Source organism: Rhinolophus hipposideros (genome assembly GCF_964194185.1).
Source record: "Rhinolophus hipposideros genome assembly, chromosome: 1".
In the NCBI taxonomy this organism is placed as follows: domain Eukaryota; kingdom Metazoa; phylum Chordata; class Mammalia; order Chiroptera; family Rhinolophidae; genus Rhinolophus; species Rhinolophus hipposideros.
The window spans coordinates 78374080-78392325 of NC_138047.1; the positions used below are offsets into that span (position 1 = coordinate 78374080).

Genomic DNA, 18246 nt, shown 5'->3' on the forward strand with positions numbered 1-18246 from the left:
TGAAGATCAATTATGTAATTTAAATGAAAACACACAGAAAATTATACAGTACATTTTGAGAATTATAAAACAATATTTAAATCCAAATTATTATGATCATAATGCATGTAAAATTGAGGATATCAGTATAGGTAGTTTACAAAGAGTTTAGACACAGCTTTCTAAACTTAGCTTGCATACTTCATGATTTCTGGTTCCCTAAAATTACAAAAGGACCATTGCTTCTATTTATCCTTTCTGAACTTTGAAGAATGATTAAAACAATGGTGAGTAAAATTAATTTCCTACAGTAATTAGGAATGTAAATGTATATAATTTCCTAGTTTGGGCCTTATAAGAGAAAGTCTTAAGGTTAAAGTTGACTTGCATGCCATCTTGATATCGGTAACTAACAACTAGGCAAAGCAATGGTTAAAACAGTGCTACCCCAAGTGCAGTCATAGACCAGGGCTAATCAGCAAGCTGACTGTTATTGGTTCATTTAGAAACATTTATAGTAATTTTTATGTTTGCTGACCCTACTGTGTTTCCCCAAAAATAAGACCTAGCCGGATCATCAGCTCTCATGTGTATTTTGGAACAAAAATTAATATACTAAGACCTGGTCTTATTTAATAAAATTAATAATATAAGACCGGGTATTATATTATATTACTATTTGTTCCAAAAGACGCATTAGAGTTGATTGCCCAGTTAGGTCTTATTTTCAGGGAAACACGGTAGTAAGAATTACACTTTTCTAATAATTCATTTTGATTGTATTTTTTAAGTATCAGTTCAAAATAGATTAGAAATAAACCAAAACAAAATTAGTCCTTCACCACAGATTATTTGAGAATCAGTGATTAAATATACCTTTTCTCAATCATTGCACACATGAAAATCACCTAGAGAGCTTTAACCAATTACACAAGAAAAAGGATTCCAAAAGTCCCACCTCCCACATCTTTGAATTCAGTTGTTCTGGGGTGGAGACAAGGCACTGTTTGTTTTTAAAGCTCTCAAAGTAATTTTAATATGCAGCCAGAGTTGAGAATCTCTGGTTTGAAGCACAGCTAAACAATATGTGGGGCTTTCTTAAGTGAAACATTAATGGCTATTAATTCAAAGAATGCCATTTACGCAATTAAATATAGATATAAATTGAGCCACAAAAGTACTAATGTTTTTTTAAGTTTTTCTAGATAAAATTAAAGTTTACCAATGACAGAACCACGTACTCATAATGAGATAAAGAACAAAGCCCAGAATGAATTCTCAACAATTGCTCTTTAGAAGTATGTCTCATACCTATCCTAGCAACCTTATACACAGTCCTGTTGTTATGTTTCATTTTCTATGCGCTTTTATGAGGTACCCCAGCACCTGTTTAAATATGTCTGAAGAGCTGTTAAAAAAAAAAAAAAACTGAGTAAATGGCAGATGTTCACATAATTTATTCATCCCTGAAAGCCTGACTCTAAGAGAACAAATGCATGCAGATGCATACTCAGAGGTGACAGAGAAGACCAAGCTAGTGACAATTGTTTTACACAATGACACCTACCAAAACCACTCACGGAGACTTGAATTAGGTCAAAAGTACCACAGATGAGTTTTAAATTTTAAGTCTGCAAACCACACCCTCTCATCATTTGTTCTGGATCTCTAAGAGTGTATATCCAGTCTTCTTTTCTTCTCCCCAACAAAAATGTGTATGAGCTCTATTTTTCTAAAGCCCATGTCAGTCTGATTATCTTAACATTAGTGTTAATTATAAACCAATAATGGTGTGCTGAAATTTATCAGAAAATCGCAAAGATACAAGGGGACACGTTTCAATTCAGAAAGTTACGTATGGGCCAGGGATATTTAACTTCTCTTTCAGTTCTTTTCTATCTCTCTATTTTCCCCTTCTATTCTTATTGTAGAAATTAAAAAGAAAAACTAATAAGATATGAAAAAGCAATCAGTAAATTTCATATACTTGGGGGGACAATTGAAGGATATCACCCTTCTTTCCTTTTTCTAACGTAATATCAAATAAACTGGATTCGACACTAAAAGCAAAGGCAAGAAAAGCAAAAATAAACCAATGGACCTACATCAAACTAAAAAGCTTCTGCACAGCAAAGGAAACCAACAACAACATGAAAAGGCCAGCTACTGAAAGGGAAAAAATGTTAGCAAATCATATATATGATAAGGGATTAATATCCAAAATATATAAAGAACTCGTAGAACTCAATAGCAAAAACAAACAAACAAAAAAACCACCAAACAATCATGATAAAAAAAAAAATGGGCAAAGGAATTGAATAGACAGTTTTCTAAAGAAGACATACAGATGGCCAGCAGATACATGAAAAAATGTTCAACGTCACTAATCATAAGGGAAAAGCAAATGAAAACCACAATGAGACATCACCTCACACGTGTTAGAATGGCTATCATCAAAAAGACAAGAAATAACAAGTATTGGCAAGGATGTGGAGAAAAGGGAAGCCCTGTGTACACTGTTGATGAGAATGGAAATTAATGCAGCCATTATGGAAAATTGTATGGAGGTCAAAAAATTAAAAACAGAACTATTATATTATCCAACAATTCCACTTCTGGGTGTATGTCCAAAGAAAGTACAAACAGGATACTGAAGACTATTTGCATTGCCATGCTTACTGCAGCATTCTTCACAATGGCCAGGAAACAACCTATGTGTCCACCAATGGATGAATGGATAAAAAAGACATGGTAGATGTACACACTGGAATATTATTCAACCAGGAGAAAGAAGGAAATCCTGCCATTTGTGACAAACTGGATGGGCTGTTAGGGCATCATGCTCACTGAAATATGCAAGACAGAGAAAGGCAAATACTGCATGGGATATCACTTACATATGGCATCTTGAACAAGAAAAACCAGCCAAACTCATAGAAACAGAGAGTGGAAAAGTGGTTGCCAGGGGGTGGGAGATGGGGCAAATGGAAGAGAATTTTTTTTTTTAATCAAAAAAACTCCAATCAGGCAGTCTCTGACATATAAACTATGTTCTCACAATTAAATTTTGAGTTGGCTGTATGTATGGACTCAGAATCACACATTTTTCCTACTGAGACAACTGTTTACAGGACACTACACAAAGTCTCTAAGAACCTATAAAGCCTTGAGCCCCTGAATGACTATTCACCCAACATCCAGGGCACTGATTCTCAAACTTCAGTGTGTATAGGATGTCCTGGAACACTAATTTAAACACGCAGACTAACCAGTCCCCATCGAGCAGAGATTTAAACTGATTTAGTAGACATGGAATGGGGCCAGAAATCCGAAATTTTAACAAGTGCTCTACGTGGTTCCATTGTATACGGTTTAAGGACCATTTGACAAACACCAGTTTAGGAAAATACAAGATGGATGGCAGGCAAAGGTTGTAGGAATTAAACAGCCCCCACGACTAGGTTTGGAGGTGAATCCAAAATCTGGGGTCATAAATTTCTGTTGGAGTAGAGAATAGATAAAACTTAGGTTGGAAAGAGAAAAGAAGGTGGAGCTGCCTGGCATCAGCAAGATAAAATGGCACTGAGCCCCCCTGACTAGGTTTGGAGGTGAATGCAAAAGCTGGGGTCATAAGTTTCTGTTGGAGTAAAGAATAGATGAAATTGAGGTTGGAAAGAGAAAAGAAGGTGGAAAAGCTACCTGGCATCAGCGAGATAAAATGGCATAGATCGACAGCAAGAGATGGAATGACAGACATCAATCAAACATTCTGGTCCTAAGTCAAGAACTAGTAAAGGTTTGACAGATATTTGGAAGATATATTTAGAACATATTTATTTTTAGCATACAGTTGGTGTAACTATTTTTTTCTTCTCCTCTACCTTTAAAAGACTTGTTCCTGGATTCTAAAAGAGCCTCTCAAACCATCTTTTCCCCCTTGTAATAAAAAGATGATAAACTGACCAATTTTCATAAAATGCCTTTACTTTAGACCACCTACCAGGATAACTTGCTACTAAAATCTGGGTTCATTTCCTGATTCTTTCTGGTTTTTCTCTCATAAAATGAAATGGTAAGGAGGTACCCAGAATAGTCAGATTCATAAACAGAAAGAATAGTGGTTACCAGAGGTTGGGCAGAGGGAGGAAAGGAGAGTTAGTTACTGTTTATGTGTATAGAGTTTATATGTGGGAAGATGAAAAAGTTCTAGAGATGGATGGTGCTGGTTGTTTCACAACATGTGAATGTACTTAATGCCACTGAACTGTACAATTTAAAAAGTGTACAATAAATAAAACGGTAAATTTTGTTATATATATGATACACATATATATCATACCTGTATCATATATATATATTTTTTTTTTACCACACAAAAAATAGTGAAATATATTGTAATATCATCCCTGTCTGCCTTAAAGCAATACTAGAAGAAAAAAAACATCAGAATGCACACGTAAGTCTTGCGGGGGAAAAAATTTAGAAGCACTTTACAAATACAAACTATCATCAAGGTCTTTAACAGACAACATAAGTGATTCACAAAAATAAAAACCTTTAGATATACCTCATATTCATCATTTCGTGCTCTCTTTGTAGGAATGCCATTTTCCTATAAAAGAAAATATGGTATTTATGATTGTAGTATTTCATGAAAATACAGCTGCACCACAAAGCAATGAAAAGGATGCTTACTGCATAAACATTTCACTCCAGAGCTGACCTGACGCAACAGAGAACTACCAAAGGCCCAGTTCATTTTTCTCTCTCAGTATTCGCATCCTCAGTGCAAGAGCACCAAAATGTTTCATAAAATAAATTATCAGAAAAGCTAAATCTCTTTCAAGTATATTTTCTTAGTTTTTATAAAATAAGCAAAGGCTCTGTTCAGTCTTTAAGGAGAGACTGGCAGCTTCCAGTGATTGTGCTTAAAACAGTCATTTCATTATCGAAATGAAACTCCAGGGAGCGTGACTAACAAGCCATGAAAGTACTCAGCTGCACCTCCAGCCTGTGAGTCCCGCCAAGGTGTGATTACTCTGCCTCCATCAGGCACTTTTAAATTAAAACAAAGTATGTGGTGGGTTGGGAAGAAAAATTATGCCATTCACAAATGCCCACACATCATATGTAATTTTTACACACCAAAATGACTAATGAAGGACACAAACAGAAAAATGATTATTCCAAGGCAGCTCTGAAATATTATTACTATTCCTAAAACACCACATCCCAAAGTTCTGGGTGCAATAGTTCTAACTAGTCATTCCAGTCAAGAGCAAGGAAAGCCTATTTATACCACCACTGTGTGTACCAATCTCTCCACTTGCCTAGAATTCTCTGGTCTATCGTTTTATATTTTGTCCTGCCTATTCTCAATTTTGCCTAACTCTAGGCAAAATATTATGCCCACTGGGCTATTTCTAGCCCACTCTTCGTTTTACACCTCCACTCCTACCTACTACATGTTTCCCAATAATATTATTAGTTATTAGATACACAGATTTTGCCATGTTGTACCCCACAAGAAGCAGCACCCCTTCTTTCATTACCCTGTGCTAGTTGTACAGCACTTAAAATTCTCTGATTGACTTGTTTTCTGGTTGTCTGTCTCCTCCGAGTGGGAAGTATATCTATCTTACTCACCCCTGCAACCCTAGTGTGTGGAATACTGTCTTGCTTACAGTAAGCATGCAATGATTCTTTACTGAATGAATAAATTAATGAGAAAAGGAATAAATGAATGCATGCACTTTTGGCCAAAAGCAAAGATTGGTGCTGGGAGACAAAGTATTTAGGCTGGATAGTTCACTGGCCAAAACAAAACATATGGCTACATGGACACACAGTCTCTCTCTCTCTCTCTCTCTCTCTCTGCTTCTCTCTCTCTCTCTCTCTCTCTCTCTCTCTCTCTCTCTCTCTCTCTCTCTCTGTTTCTGTCTCTGTCTCTCTCTGTCTCTGTCTCTCTCTCTCAAACAAAACATACACAGTAAAATGAAGTTGTTTCTGCCCTCTCTTTGGTTTCTTTCTCTCTCCAGATTATATGACCCTTTGTCCTGCAGCTGAACACTTCTTAGAAGTAATGAACCTGAAGGATTACATAAGAGCAGTTATGCAGTTAAGACTACAGGCTACAGACTTAGAGCACCTAAGTTCAAATTCCACCTCCACAACAGACTAGATTTGTGACCATGGGCAAGACACTTAAGCTCATTAACAAAATAACGGTAATAGTAGCCCTAGACATAAAGATAATGCAAGGCAAGCACTGAGCGTAGTGCTTCTCTAAGCACTGTGAGCACTCACTAAATCTTTGCTATTACTCTCCCTATCACCATGGTTACTGACAGTCCGGTCTGCTGCAAGGCGGGAAGGCAGCACAAATCCTACTTCGGCATTCCATAACCTTAGTATGATGCCTTACCTTCCGCCTCTAAGGCAATACCAAGGTCAAACCCGCTTGGATCTGAAGCAGCTTCCCACTTCTTCACTGGCCTCTGCCCCTACACTGACCTGGAAAACCCAACCCCATTAACCAGCCACGTACAATCTCGACCTGGAAGGTAGTCCTGGTTATTCAATAACCAGAGGTTCCTTGATAAATGTGGTAATGTAAGAAACCAATTAACTACTCGGATTTTAAGGAAAGCATTTCCAGCATAGTGGTAACTACCATCCACTACCAATCGCGAGCCATCTTGCGAGCTACCTGAACGCGCCAATGATCCTGAACCACTCAGCTCCACCTTTAGAGAGGATCTCCCACGCCTGCAGGACTTACATCCTTCCCACCCTTATATCTGCCAAGAAATTTCAGTTTTTAAGAGAATAGCTATTCAAAGACTACCATTTCTGAACTTGAGTTTTCTAACATCTATTTCACAGAGTGTTAAAGAGCATGAGGTTTGTGATCACAAATGCTAGTTCAAAAGCTGGCTCCGGCACATAGCAGCAGGTGTATGCTCTTATTAGACAAGTCAATACAATGCCTTCAGCTTTGATGCCCTTGGAGATAATAATAGCAACTCATAAGGATTAAATCAAATGACAAATGTTCACATAGTGGCTAGCAAATAGAAAATACGCCACAAATGTTAACTATATTGTTAGTATTATTATTATTTAAAGTAAGCCCATTGTTAACCTCTTAACCTTAAATCTTTATTTCCTACTAAATTCCAAGTTTTATGGACCACTACCACTCCTTTCTCCCTCTAATTCAGGAAGGAGGCTTACAATCCTGTTATAACGCCATTATCCTTCTTGACTTCTGACCAAATTCTTTCAAGATGCTTCCAAAAAGCATTTCATGGTGATACTAGAAATATGTGTTTTTATCCCGCAAACAAGTTAAAACAATACCTCTATAGAATCCACCTTCAGAGGAATATCATGAAAAGGGGAAATGTAGTGACCAGCTTCATTCTCTGCAAAGGAAGAAAACAAAACAAAAAAACAGGATTAAAGCAATGAACTATCCAGTTCTTTAAAGCAATTATACCTTTATCCATTTTAAAACAATTTTTTTAAGTATTTTCAAAATTAACTTTAACTCCCAATCTAAAATTTGCTCCAACCTGGTGACCAAAGAGAAAACATACCAAATAAACCATATTTGGGTTGCTAAAATCATCACTTATCCCTGTGGCTTAAAACACCCAAAGCAGAAGATGTCTAAAACAAACTAGAACCCCAAATATGAAAAATCTCACTTTTGAAAGGAGAGTCTTTAATGAGGAAATTGGATTAAAATTAATGTCAACTTCCCTAAGAGAAACCTAACAACAGAACTCCCAATTTCCACCTACAATCCATATAAACAAAGGACTAAAGGTCCTACCCAAAGAAAACAACTTGTTTCCACTCAAAGTGATAAGGAAATTAATAATATTAAGTAAGTTTTTAAAAAGTTTAGTAACAGAAACTATCTTACTTTCATTACATACTGAAATGCATATTTTAAATACTTACAGTGACTCAATATGCACTTTTATTGGAATGTATCTGTTTTCAAAAGGTGGGCTTAATACAGTCATATACATTTTTCACTTTGTAATTTCCTAAGTCAGGGTATGTTTTATTTCTGGCCTGCTACCTCTTTGGCATAATTTTTCAAATTTAGACGTTAGAAATATTTTAACAAATAAAACAAGGATTGGCTGACACCCCAATAGCTATGAGTATACCTGGTAACCAAATCTTGCTTTCTAAATACTATTCTCCAATAAGAAAGAACTATGGGTTCTTGAAGAGGGGGCTGATTCTAAGGTTGGGGCAAAGATTATACAAGATGAGCCTGCAGCAGTACCAGAAATCAACCAAGTGCTCAAAACACAGACGGTTAGAGGTATGTCAGAGATAAACAGGAGCCAACCTGAAAGAGCTCCCAGAGGCCAAAGCTGAACAATCTGAACAACCAAACAAACAATGAAGTATTGGATTATAATCCAAAGTATAAAATAACTATGTATATAAGTCCACACTAATACAAAAAAAATTTATTTGAATAACTAAGGATAAATCTTCCATACAGAAAAACTCCAAGCAATGTATGTAGATGTCTCCCCCTCTAAGAAGTAAAGCTTACCCGGCCCCCTCCGTCCCTGTTGAGTGTGACTGGATTTAGTGACTGGCTTCCAAAGAGTAAATTATGAAAAGGGAAAAAACATTACAGCGGAGAAATGTGACAAACAGTAACCTTAACCAAGTACAAGGTTAACCCACTGATGATGTCATGTTGATAGCACGTGCCTCCTGATAAGCAGTGATGAGAAGTGTACTTCACTTCTGTTGTGATCTTCCCAAAAACCCATAACGCCAGTCTTCATCATAAGAAATTCAACAGACAAACCCAAACTGAGGGGCATTCTACAAAATACCTAACCAGTACTCTTAGAGGTCTCAAGGTCATAAAAAAAAAAAAAAGAATAAAAAGAGAGACTGACAAATTGTCACACACTAGAGGAGACTAAGGAAATACAATGACTGAATGCAATGTGGAATTTTGAATTGGATCTTGGACCAGAAAAACACCATTAGTGGAAAAATGAGTGATAGCCTAATAAAATGCGGTGTTTGGTTAATAGTATGTACCAATATTCTTAATTTTTACAAACATACAATGGTAATGAAAGATGTTGCATTGAGAAAAACTTGGTAAGGGATATACTGGAATTCTGTACTATCTTTGCAACTTTGCCAAATCTAAAATTATTCCAAGATGAAGGTTGTTTTAAACAAACAAACTAACAGAAAAACAAGCCCTGGCTTCAGTCCAGTAAAATTAGAAGCATATAACTTAATGACCCTCACCGTACCAAAATCTTACTCCCTCCTCTCATGCTGTGTGGTTTTCCTTAGCACTTATCACTATACTGAAGTTCCAGAAAGAAGGAGTTTTTGTTTTTGTTTGTTCTGTTAGCTCTCTACTGGATCGCCAACAGCCAGAACAATACCCAGCACTTAGTAGGCATTCAATAAATAAGCGCTAAGCAATCATCTTTATTACTATTTCATTGTCCCCTCCAAACTGTTAAGGCAATGTTTCTTTCTCCACCCTAGCAACTCCTGTGCACAAGGCAGGAAAAAGATGAGAAAGTCTGTAAAACTCTTGCTATGATCTATAAAGCTGTTCATCACGTAAAAAGGATGCACCTTAAAAAAACACACACAACTTCTCTTTTGCATATCACATCGAATTTCAAATTCTCTCTGCCTGACTTTTAAGTCACCTATAAGCAAAATTAAGAATACAAGAAAAAACGTAATTAATTTTTAAAAAGAACACTAGAAACAAAATTATCAGTTTGTTGCATAATTATTTACTTTTCTATAAATAAGCAATATATTTAAGTGGGTCACATTTACATACTTTCCTTTAAAGTAAAATGTAGTGGGAGCTGAAAATGGTACAGCCACTTTGGAAAACAGTGTGGCAGTTCCTTATAAACTTAAACCTATGACATAGAAATCCTATTAAGTACTTGACCAGGAGAAATGAAAACTATGTTCACAAACAGCTCTAAGCAAATCTTTACAACGCCTTTATTAAAAAAAATCACCCAAAACTGAAAATAACCCAAATGTCCAACTGGTAAATAAACTCTATTACACCTATACAGTACTGTTTTACTCAATAATATATTAGTCCACAATAAAAAGGAATGAACTATTGATATACACAACAAAACGGATAAATCTGAAAAGCATTATACCAAGTGAAAGAGGCGAGACACAAACAATGACATTCTGGAAAAGGCAAAACTATACGGATAAAAAACAAATCAGTGGTTGCCAGGGGTTAAGGACAGAGGGTGGAATTGCCTTTTCAGAGTGACCACAAGGAAATTTTTTTGGAATGATGAACTTTTCTGTACCTTGACTGTGACGGTGTTTAAATGAATCTGTATTTCCATGAAAACTCTGAATTGTTCACAAAAAGAGTGAATTTTACTGTATGTGATTTTAAGAACTATAGAGCAAAACAGGAGGCTAAGAAAAATATATATTAACATAAATGGAAGATCGTGTTCCAAAGAGCAACCATCAACCTGTGATTCTTTTACTTGCCTCAAGTCACAAAGATAAGGTAGAACTTTGAAGAAAAGAAAAATCCAGTGCTTTAGCTGGTTACTTCAGTTGTTACCTGTGGGATGGAAATTAACAAACATCTCAGCTCTAAGATTCGAGATGCTGCCCAAACGAACTACATTCATAATTAAAATTAAGTATAGGACAAATGAAAGAATAGCCGTGCTACCTTTTTAATTAAGAGTAAATGATATCTCTAGCACATTGATCTGTTGTTAAATTTCCCTTAAAGCTGCAATGCTCCTGTTAACTTGGGACAAATCTCCAACTTGTAAGGTGTAAACTGAATGCCTGTTGCTCAAGGCTAGGGAAAACACAGGACATCTGAGCGGTGATTGCTAAAAGCTAAAGGTCTGTGAGAAGTGCTCTGTAAATTGGGATTTAAATAGCATTATATTCAAATAGTGAGGTAATAGTAAGGCAATTTTTAATTGCCGTTTTGGAAAGTAAAGAAAGTATAAATGAGCGAATGGTCTGACTCAGATAACCATAGCTACTAAAAGCCACTTGGATCATGAGAATATAAATGATAATGCAATAATGAAGAAAACATATTTCTGAAAATATAAAAATATGGCCTTAGATCTCAGACAGTAACAATGCTTTTTGATGGGGAATATACCAATCAATTCACACAGGAGCAATGAATACAGAGTCCAAGAGCCTGATTTCTATCTAGTTACTGAGCTTGATAAAGTCACTCAATTTTTCAGAATCTTATTTATTCTATTTTTTTTCAACTAAGAAATACGCGATTTAGCATGTAAAAGGCAAGGTACTAGATGCTGGGATATAAAAGTGCTAAATAGTGAGCTATGCCCACAGCTAAGACAGGGCACGTGATCCATCAGCAGCAACACCAGCCAGTAAGCTTAAGACACAGGAGTCCTCTGGGCACAATTGGAGAGCTAATCACTGACCGAAGGCACAAAGGAAGAATCAGAACCTTCCATTAAATGTTTTCTAGGGTCAGTGCTATTAGTATGCTATTATGCTCCATTTAAAGTATTAAGATTCTGCAATAGTGGATTTAAAGATATGCCTTATGTATCCTGATCCTCTATAAAATGAAAGGGTAATCCATATTTTACAGAGAAACGTGGTATATGCAGCAAGCGCTGTTGCAATGTATGCCACTTTTTAAAGATAATAGAAGTGAAGCACACATTAGAGATAACCCTTTCTCAGAGGCTCAGAATAACTTAGTGATAAATCTTAGGTTAGAATTTCATTATCTGAAGCTCTGACTGGTCATTTCTTTAGAGTTGAAACCAAGTTGTTGCCAATTTACTTTTAAAAATCTCTATTTTGCTGTTGTTTAAACAAAACAATGCATGTGCACCGTTAAAAAAATAAAAATCCCCACTTTTCCCCAACAGTTCCACTATCAGAGCAACCCATTTCCATCTTTAATAGGTCTAGCCATTATCTTCATTTCTCTAAAAACATTTATGATTTATTTTATCACTTTTAGAAATTACCTACTGATTCCAATAAGGTAACTTTAGTTCATTTGACCCCAATCTATTCCTATTAAATTCTCCACTAGCTAATCTACACTTTATAGATTTGTTCTTTGTTCCACCAAACATATACAGTATTTCTTGACTCTACTAACCAGACTTTTACTGTTCTTTCCTCATTCTTCTACTTTTTGTCTCCTGCACTTTTATATTTTCATTTCAAGGCTTAATAAAATGTTCTATAATCACATAGAATTTTCTATGCTTCTCCTGTTGGTACACAGTTGACCCTTGAACAAAACGGGCTGGAACTGCGTGGGTCCACTTATACGCAGATTTTTTAAATAAAAACTGTAAATGTATTTTCTCTTCCTTGTGATTGTTTTCTCAAGTTTACTTTATTGTAAGAATACAGTATATAACACATATAACATACAAAATATGTGTTCATCTACTGTTTACGTTACCAGTAAGGCTTCCGGTCAACAGTAGGTTATCAGTAGTTAAGTTCGCAGGGAGTCAGAAGTTATACACAGATTTTCGATTGCACAGAGGGTCTGCACTCCTAACCCTGTCTTGTTCAAGGGGCAACTATATTTCCAAAATTTTTCTACAGATTATAAAAAGCTGGAGCGCTTGTTAAACAGATCTCTGGACCCCCATTTCATTCATGCTAGTTAATCAGAATCTTAAGGAGAAAAATATGCATATGTATATTTTTAGTGTGCAAACTCAAATAATTCTTACACTCAGGCAAGTTTGAGAAGCACTGCCTATGGGCTGATTTTTAGCCGAGTAGAAAGTTAAAATTAAATTTCCTTTCTTGTTTAGCTTGTATTTTGACTTGTACTTCTAATTATCTTTCTTCCATTGTGAGTCATAATCATATCTATAAATTATTCGAATGCCTCACAGACACCATCAAAATTATGAACCCTCTCTTTATCCAAACAGCTCCCTTTGGAACTCTACCCTCCTGCTTCAATCTGGCCGGAATGCTTGCTTGGCATCCTAAGAATATGCTTCTTTGGTCTTTAGTTTAGATCTACTGGTTTGGGGACCCCGTGCAATCATCTTTTTTGGTCTACTTACTTGTTTTTGCAGAAGTATATCCCTAACTTATGTTCTGTAAGTAAGGTTGCATATGAGGTACATTTCCTAAGTCCTTAAAGGCCCAAAATGTCATCCATCCTTCAATCTTCACACTAGATTAATGGTTGTGTGGGCAGAGAATTCTAAGAAATTATTTTCTTTCAGAATTTTGAAGGCATTACTCCAATCAAGCATTCAAGCCTTGAGCATTCAGTGTCGCTGGTAAGTCTCAGATACCAGTTTAGTTCTCATTCCTTTTCAAGTGACCTGTTCTCCCTTCCTCCCTGTCTCCCCCCACACCCCACCCCCAGGACTTTTAGGATTTTCTTCACTAGTTTTGATCTTATGAGATGGCACAGTTGTGTCTGGGACTCAGAACACTTGGGTCCTTAAATTCTTAGGTCTCTGCTATTATCCCTTTGATAATTTCTTCTCCATTGTGTTGGTTCCTTCCTTCTGGAACTCATATTAGTCAAGTGATGGATTTCCTAGATTGAATCTCCATGTCTCCTTTCTATGTATTTTTTTTTTCTTTTCTGACATTTTATTTAAATCTTCTGGTAGATTTCTTTACCTTATATTCTAATTTTTCTGTTTTAATTTTCTAGGACTACCAAGAGAGATTACCAGAAACTTGGTGGCTTGAAACAACAGAACACCATTCAACCCACTACACCTTCTACTGAGTTCTTTGTATTAACAATTATACTTTAATTTCCAAGAGTTCTTGTTCTTTGATTGCACTTTTTTTTCATTTTAATGGATGCAATAGCTTCTAAAATCTCAAAGAACGTCCATTTAACTTTTTAAAATTCAAGTTCTCTCCTTTCTACTTTCTTTTTTCCCCATTTAATTTATAAGGTCTCCATAAATTCACCCATGCAGTAAATATTCACTGAAAACAAATACTATACCAAGCACTGTCTTAGGTACTAGGTATACAAATGTCCTGTTCTTAGGGAACTTACGTCCTGGGGGCGGGGGAAGGGTTAGAGAAGCAATGAATATGAGTATGTTTTTACTGTATCGGGTACAATAAGCACCATAAAGGAAAACTAAGCAGGGCAAGAAACGAGGGAATAATGGCAGGGGATACTATTTTAAATGTAGAAAGGCCAGGGAATCTCTCTCTCTCTCTGCTGGGAACCATTCAGCACAGAGCTGCATGAGGTGAGGAAGTGGGTCAAGTGGACACCTAGGGAGGAGCGTGCAGGCACAGGAAGCACAGGGCTGCTGAGGCGAGAACACACACAGCACGTGTGAGAAGCAGCCAGGAGGTCAGGGTGACTGGAGCACAAGAATCAAAGCGAGGAGTGGTGAGGGATGAATTCACAGAGGAAGCTCCATATAGGTCACACAGGGCCTCTGGGAAATACGTAAAATTTACTCTGACTGAAATGGAAAGCCACTGGGGTTTTGAGCAGACTCTGGGCATGATCTGACTTAGATTTTTAAAGGATCAAGGTGACTAATGTGGGGAAAGCAGACTACAGGGGGACAGGGGTGGAAGCAGGGTAAAGGATCAGGAGGCTACCGGTCATGTGAAAGATGACGGTGACATGGAACAAGTGGCAGGGGTTGAAGCGGAGAGAAATAATCGTCTTCCGGGTACATTTAAGAACAGAGCAGAGGGAAGAGACTAATGAACCAGACGGGGTAAGAGTTAAGACAAGCAACAAGAAGATTCCTAGGTTATTGGTTATACATGTAGAAAGAGTTGGGCAGAGGTGGGGGAATCAGGGTCTCTGGTTTGCACACGTTAACTTCGAGATGTTTTGTAGGCATTTAAGTAGGAATTCAGAGTGGAAAGTCGGATGTATAAATTTTGAGTTCAAGAAGACTGGAGCTTAATATTACAAATCTGGGAAGCATACATGTTATCTGAAGCTATGGGACTTGATGGGATCACCTAGAGCAGTAGCAAGTCAGCAAACTCCGGCTTCCGGGCCAAATCCAGCCCACCGCCTGTTTTATTTTTGTAAATACAGTTAGTAGGAACACAGCCATAGCCATGCGTGGTATCTCTGGTTGCTCTGTACTACAATAACAGAGCCGAGCAGCAGTGATAGAGACTGTAGGGCTTTATTGGAAAAGTTTGCCAACCCCTGCTTGAGAGAGAACAGACAGAAAAGTGTGCCAAGGGCTGAGCCCTGGAGCGTGGTTAGAGTTCAGACATACAGAGGGATCCGGCAGGGGAGACTGCCGAAGGGGAAGCTGTCGAAGTAGGATAACTAAGAGACAGTGTTGCCCCAGAGAAAAAAAAGGAAAAGAAAAGGGGTTTTAAAGGAGAGAAAGTGATCAACTGTGAAAAGTACTATTGAGGACACGTAAGAACTCAAAATTGATCATGAAATTTGTCGCCTGGAGGTCAGCTTGTGGCCTTGACAAAAGCAGTCTGGTAGAGCTGCAGTGATGAAAGCCTGACTGAAGGTGATCCTTGACTAATTGGTTTGTCTTTAGGAGTAAGAGACTAGAAACACTTATTGGAAAAACTGATGTGTTCAAGGAGAGGCTTGCTGCAGAGTCAGCTTCCTGTGGACATGCAGGTAGGAAGCTGGCTGTTACACTGGGGAGTTTCTAAGTGCCAGAATGCAGACAGGTCTGTTGGGGGAGAAACATCATCAGGTTGCCTGACTTCTCCCCCAAACACTTTTTTCAGCTGCTACAGAAGGAACTAGCCCTTTCCCCCAGCCCCAGGCCTGCATGGTAAACGTGTGTGCTGTTCCATAACAGAACTTCAATTAATCCCCGAGTTAAGGTCCACGTCACTCTCACCTTCTCTCTCCTACAACATCAACATGTCCACAACAACCTAAGGTTTGCAAAGCATTTCAGCATCTTAGCACGTATGCTTAAGCTGTGACGCCCTCCATGCTGCTTCACCGAAAACCAAACCTCCATCTGGTTTTCATTTTATAAAGTTTATGAAATTTCCACCTCTGATGGCTCCTTATTTTTTGTTTTAGGGTTATCTTTTTTATTCACTTACTATCACTTTGATAAGATATTTATTAGGAGGGAGATAAGATAAATAATTGTAGTCTCCCTGCCACCTGGTCTAGGCCACTCTTATAAAAAGCAGGCTGCATGCCTAGGCATAACCTAATGAATTTAGCAAGCCCATCAACATACACTGGATATTGCCAAACAGTATCAAAACTCTCCCTTCAACTGGACTGAGATGAGATTATTCTATCATTTTTAAGTTATCTGTATGTTCTTCTCTCTTATTAGCAAGTGAGAAAATTGAAGAGAATAAGAAATCTTATGTGATTTTATGTATATACACCAAATAGCTTCATGAATGCCAAGTACCAACATACTACTACATACTATTACTGAAATCATTTACAATGATTCCTACTGGAAACTGGCAAGGCAAAAAAAAAACACAAATAAATATAATTTTCCATATTCACACAATAACCATTATGTTCTATTGTGTCAATTCAACTTCTATGATATGGGCCAACTTACAAAAAAAGGTTATAAGAATCAAACAAATATTTTGTGGATTATTCACAGGCAAATTTCTCAGGTCCAAATGTATGGTACATTCAATGACAGTTTCCACCTATTACTTAAATGATGTATTTAAAAAAGGAGACAGCAGTTTCAAGTATATGCTTACTGTAAAGGATAAAACAAATTCATTCTTAAAGAACTGCATAATTCCTCCTCATGCTAAATAAAAGCAATTATCCATAGCACTGTTTCTCTAAGTGAACCAGTCACCTACCCATAGAAACAAAAATCCAAATTATGAGAAGCAGTTTCTCCCCATCCTTTAAGAAGTTTAAAAATCTAAAACAGTGAATTTTCAAGTAAGTAACAGAACAAAATAAGCAAAAATGTTCAGGTTATCAAAGAAATATTGACATGCAGTCTTTGGTCCCGTATAAATAAGTCTAACTGCATTATGATTTCACAAGTAATTTAAACCTGCAGGGCAGTATCCATTAAAACTCTGAGACCTAGGAATTAATAAATTCAAAATATTCAGTTTTATCCCCATCCCACTATTTCCACCCTTCCCAGAATATAACAATAAGAATTTTGGTCTCGTGTCTTAAAGTCAAAAGGGAAAAAGAAATAACATATATTAAATATCTACCATGTGTGAGACACTAATAATCTTTACACACAGTCTCATTTAACTGCCCCAGCAATTCTGAAAAATTATTAGTGCTATCCTGATTTTCCAGGTGGAGAAACTCAGCTAAGGGATGCCAAATGACACCCAAGATGGTGGAGCCAGGCCTACATCCTAAGTGTTCTGATTATTAGACTAGAACTGTTCCCATCACACACTGGCTTCTGGAAGTTTCAGAAATCTTCTCATTCAGCACTTCCCAAACTAAATTCCATGAAACTCTAAGAATCACTAAGATGTTAAAAAATATTGTGAGAAACAGGGGTGCTGGGGCTCAAAAGCCCCAAAGGTAACTCTCAGGTAACTTTGGGACAAGTTACCTTAGAATTTCCCAGGAATTTAATAGGCACGTGGTGACTCTCCAAGGCGGCAATAAAATGGGAAGTGTTCTGCTAATTCATTAAACCATGAAGTCCTTTTTTTTTTTTAAAGAAAACCTAGTAACATCCCATGGGATACTTGTGCTCAACTCAGCACAGTTTGGAAAATGGTTATCTAGTCCAATCTCTTCTTTCCATGGTTTAATACAACGAGGTCCAGAGAGGTTAACTGTCACTCAAGGCCACAGAGAAGTTACCGACAGGGCTGGCACCAAGGAGGCTGATGATTCCACCAAGATGCTCTTGTTCCTGTATCATCTTGTCTTCCCACTTCAATACTGTTGCTACAAAGTTCAACACCGATTAAAAGAGGGAAAAAACACACAAAAACTTCTACATCAATCATTTATTCTGATTCTTCTGAATGGCAGTAGAGAGAAAGCATTTACAGAGATGAAGGTCAAAAATGACCAACCTTCCACTGCACTAGTATTTCACATATATATTGGTATATATTTGGAAATGCTGAACACTTTTCAGCCAAGTAGGGCTAAACCCCTGTTTTTCTTCGAAGTGAGAGAGAATTTCACCCTAGTACTGCATGCAGACTCTGCCAGAGTTAAAAATACCAAGACAGACCATCTTTATA

At 37.1% G+C, this 18246-nt stretch overlaps 1 protein-coding gene across 4 annotated transcripts in view; it reads right to left on the reverse strand.

Annotated features, from left to right (window-relative positions):
* The window catches only part of PPA2 (inorganic pyrophosphatase 2), a 90854-nt gene that overhangs the window by 69867 nt on the left and 2741 nt on the right, over positions 1-18246 (reverse strand). For 2 of the 4 annotated variants that reach the window (XR_013993137.1, XM_081045066.1), the window contains exons 2-3: positions 7342-7406; positions 4547-4591 (exon numbers count right to left, since the gene is read on the reverse strand). Coding sequence is in view for 3 of the 4 variants with exons in the window: in XM_081045066.1 (XP_080901192.1) it covers positions 4547-4591; positions 7342-7406 (110 nt within the window). In the remaining variant the exon portion in view is untranslated. The remainder of the gene's footprint in view (positions 1-4546; positions 4592-7341; positions 7407-18246) is intronic. The other 2 variants (XM_081045067.1, XM_081045068.1) reach the window with 1 other exon arrangement.